General features: G+C 29.8%; 1 protein-coding gene across 1 annotated transcript; it reads right to left on the reverse strand.

Moving 5' to 3' along the window:
* Positions 1-277: 277 nt before the first annotated feature.
* Positions 278-2,536, reverse strand: LOC148301988 (uncharacterized; the record flags this gene model as incomplete). The annotated part of the gene is made up of 3 exons (XM_088272351.1): positions 278-416; positions 1,373-1,430; positions 2,420-2,536. Coding segments are annotated over 3 exons (291 nt in total), but the record flags the coding sequence as incomplete, so codon positions are not given.
* Between the last annotated feature and the right edge of the window lie 836 nt (positions 2,537-3,372).

Here is a 3,372-nt window from a genome sequence, read left to right on the forward strand (position 1 = left end):
GTAAATTTATATATATTTATATATATATATATATATATATATATATATATATATATATATATATATATATATATATATATATATATATATGTATATATATACATATATAAATATATTATATATATATATATATATATATATATATATATATATAGTTATATATATATATATATATATAAATAAATATATATATATATATATATATATATATATATATATATATATATATATATATATTTACATTAAGTATTTTGTAAAACATATACATATTATATATTTGTACAAGGAATAATTTTTCTATCATAACGTACAGGAACTATCGATAATGCTATGTACAAACGGAAGGTAACTCGCTACTCTTGTGTATACTCCAGGAAGGTTTGGCCTGGCACAGCCCCTCCCCCAGGATACAACTCCTGAAAAAATAAAAAGTAATTTATAAAAATGCTTTAACAATATTTATTTTTGTCCTTGAGACATATTACACATGAAAAGTTTCCTGTAAAAATTATGCATGGAACTAATATCATTAATTGATTCGGCAGTCACTTTGTGGTAAAATCTATCCATTTTTAATTAATGTTTTACATAGTAAATTCCACTATTTTCATCGAATGGATTGCACTATTTGAATCGGAATGCATCGAAACACGTGTCATAGTAGATTTTAAGAAATAGTGGTATTTACTATGTAAAACATTAATTAAAAATGAATTAACATCAAGCTAATACTTATTAAATTGTGAATTCAAAGAAGCGTAAACCTCATAAGTTTTCCAATTATTCATACATTTCTTATATGTGGAGGTTGTTCCTCACCAAAAAGTCACATTTCCAATATTGCACAAAAAGTTCCTTTCAATGCAAATCTGTTCTGTTTACTGTGTTCTATCGAAATCTTAATTAAAGTTTCAACAACCTGACCAATCCTGTGCTAAGCCAATGTGAAATCATTAAATCGCACCAAAACGTAACAATTTTACAAGCTAAAATTCCTTTTTACTTAAAATCATTTGTAATGGAAATATAACGTTTTGGTGGAGGTTTTGAGGACCGCCAATTATAGTTTTCTTTCAATATATTTAATAATATTTTCATTTTTTTTAACTTGAAACAATTTTACAAAATTCCTGTCCTGCACAATTGTGTTTTTGGTTTTTATGATAATTTATAAGGAAAAGGATCGAAAGTTTAAAACTATAATGCTGAAAAAAAATTAACCCTGTTTATATGATTTTGTTTATTTAAAAAATGATTCTAATCCAATTATATTACAAATGTATTTATATTTTTATTTAAAAAAAAATTCATAAAATTCACCATATTTTGTTATTTACGATCTATATAAATGCATGTTATATTAATATCTTACCAATTATTTGCATTGTTCCATGAGCTCCTTCCAAAACCAAAGGACCACCGCTGTCACCCTGCAAATAAAAATTATAAATCATAAATACATACAATATCCCAAATGAAATAACAATTTTATAAACACTACGAAGACTGTAATTGTATTTTATTTGTATTTTACTATTCTATTTTAATTTAGGATTTTTAAATTTATTTATTGTATATTACGATGTACATAACATACTTTTGTACTTAAGGAAAACTGGTGTTTCACAATATTTTGGATGTGTCCAAATCCTTGTTAACAATTCTGGGTTTTTCGACTAAGGAGCTGTTTTTACATTTTTATATTTCGACAACACAACTTCATTTTTATGAAGGAGAATACCATAGAGAAAAAATACGCTTTATGTTTGAGTTCACGGGAACCATCTATGGTTGGTTGAAATCTGTCTTTAGTCGCAACTTAATTTTCTCTAAATCCAGGTTACATTTTATGTAATTGATTGTTTTTCTAAAGACACCGTTTTTGCATTGAAAAAATGAGTTTTTCATCAAAATAAATATATAGTTTTGAAAATAAAACAGTTATCGAAAGATAAGGATTTTAAAAAATTATAAAATTATTTTTTCCATATACTTACTTATATTCTAAAATAAAAAATAACCCATACACATTCTTTAAAATAATCGGGCGTGAGCAGAAATGTGACCTCTCCGGTGGTCTCCGGTGGAATGGATGCGACTTAACGAATGCTAAGGCTTAACCTTTCCGGGAGTATGGACGTAAATGAACGTCGCGTCGGTGCGATATTTCCTTAAAGGAGTATGGACGTTAATGAACGTCGAAGTCCGTCTGTCAGTTAGTATGATGTAACTTTATAGCAATGATATCTGTGTTTGTGTGTTATTTAGTCATAATTGAAATTATTTTAACATAATTTCTATCTTCATCAATTTAATGAAAAAAAATATTTTTCATGTAAAAAGAACCCACTCCCCAGAGAAATTCGGACATAAATTTTTGTACTCCCGGAAAAGTTAAGTTTAAAAAATATAGTTTTACCTGACAAGCGTCAACACCTCCTTTGGGCAGTCCAGCGCAGATTACCTCGCCGGCTACTTTCTTAGCGGGGTATCCAGCGCCCCTACACTTCGATCTCGCCCAAACTTGTACCAAAGCCTGTAAAAAATTAAATCACCTATACAACTGACTGAAAATTTTCTGCAAATGCCTTGGCACTGCTCTGCGTCTGCCTGCTGTACTGGTCGGGGTTGTGGAGGCGTGTGTTTATCCGCCTCCGTATTGTAATGCTCGGCTACCGTTCTGGAGGACCCGGGTTCGATTCCCAGAGAGGGGTCTAATAAATATAAATATTTTTTTTACTCTAATATTTATTCCAGATGACTGGTACCTGAAGCGGAGGGTTGATAACCTTCCCTTCGTGTGTTAACGATCAAGATAACACTGCGTTTATATGATGCAGTGCCCTATGCACCATTGGGGTGCGGATGAGGGTTCGAATGTGTACTGGCTAACCAGATCTAGCTGACCTACTGAACTATTTACTATTTGTTATTTCTAAATGATTATTTTTAACATATCAGCATAGATAAAGAAGAATGTGGATAACTAAGTGTTTACAGGACTTACGACCTGTCAAAGGCTAGTTAAGTGATCACTTTACAAATGTGTAACATGTACCATTCTACCCATGATTGACATCCACACTACTAAAATTTTGGAAGTCATACTAAATGGAAGTTAATTTTCATTCGCCTTAAAAATATGCTTTGTTGTTCTTTTGTTGTTCTTTGTTGTTGTTTCACACGTTCAAACCAATTAAGAAAGGTGTGTTGAGATGATTAAAGTCTAAATGTGTCACAATTATTAATTATAGTTCTCCAACTAAAGTTTAAAAATACAGCTGACCTGTGGCGAGAAAAATACTATTACACATGGTATTGCCATTTTATTTATTGTTTCGGCATTAACTTTGTGGTAAGACAATGTCTTGT

Source organism: Brachycentrus maculatus, unplaced genomic scaffold (genome assembly GCF_059751285.1).
Source record: "Brachycentrus maculatus isolate JH-2025_06_01 unplaced genomic scaffold, ASM5975128v1 h1tg000495l, whole genome shotgun sequence".
Taxonomy (NCBI): Eukaryota; Metazoa; Arthropoda; class Insecta; order Trichoptera; family Brachycentridae; genus Brachycentrus; species Brachycentrus maculatus.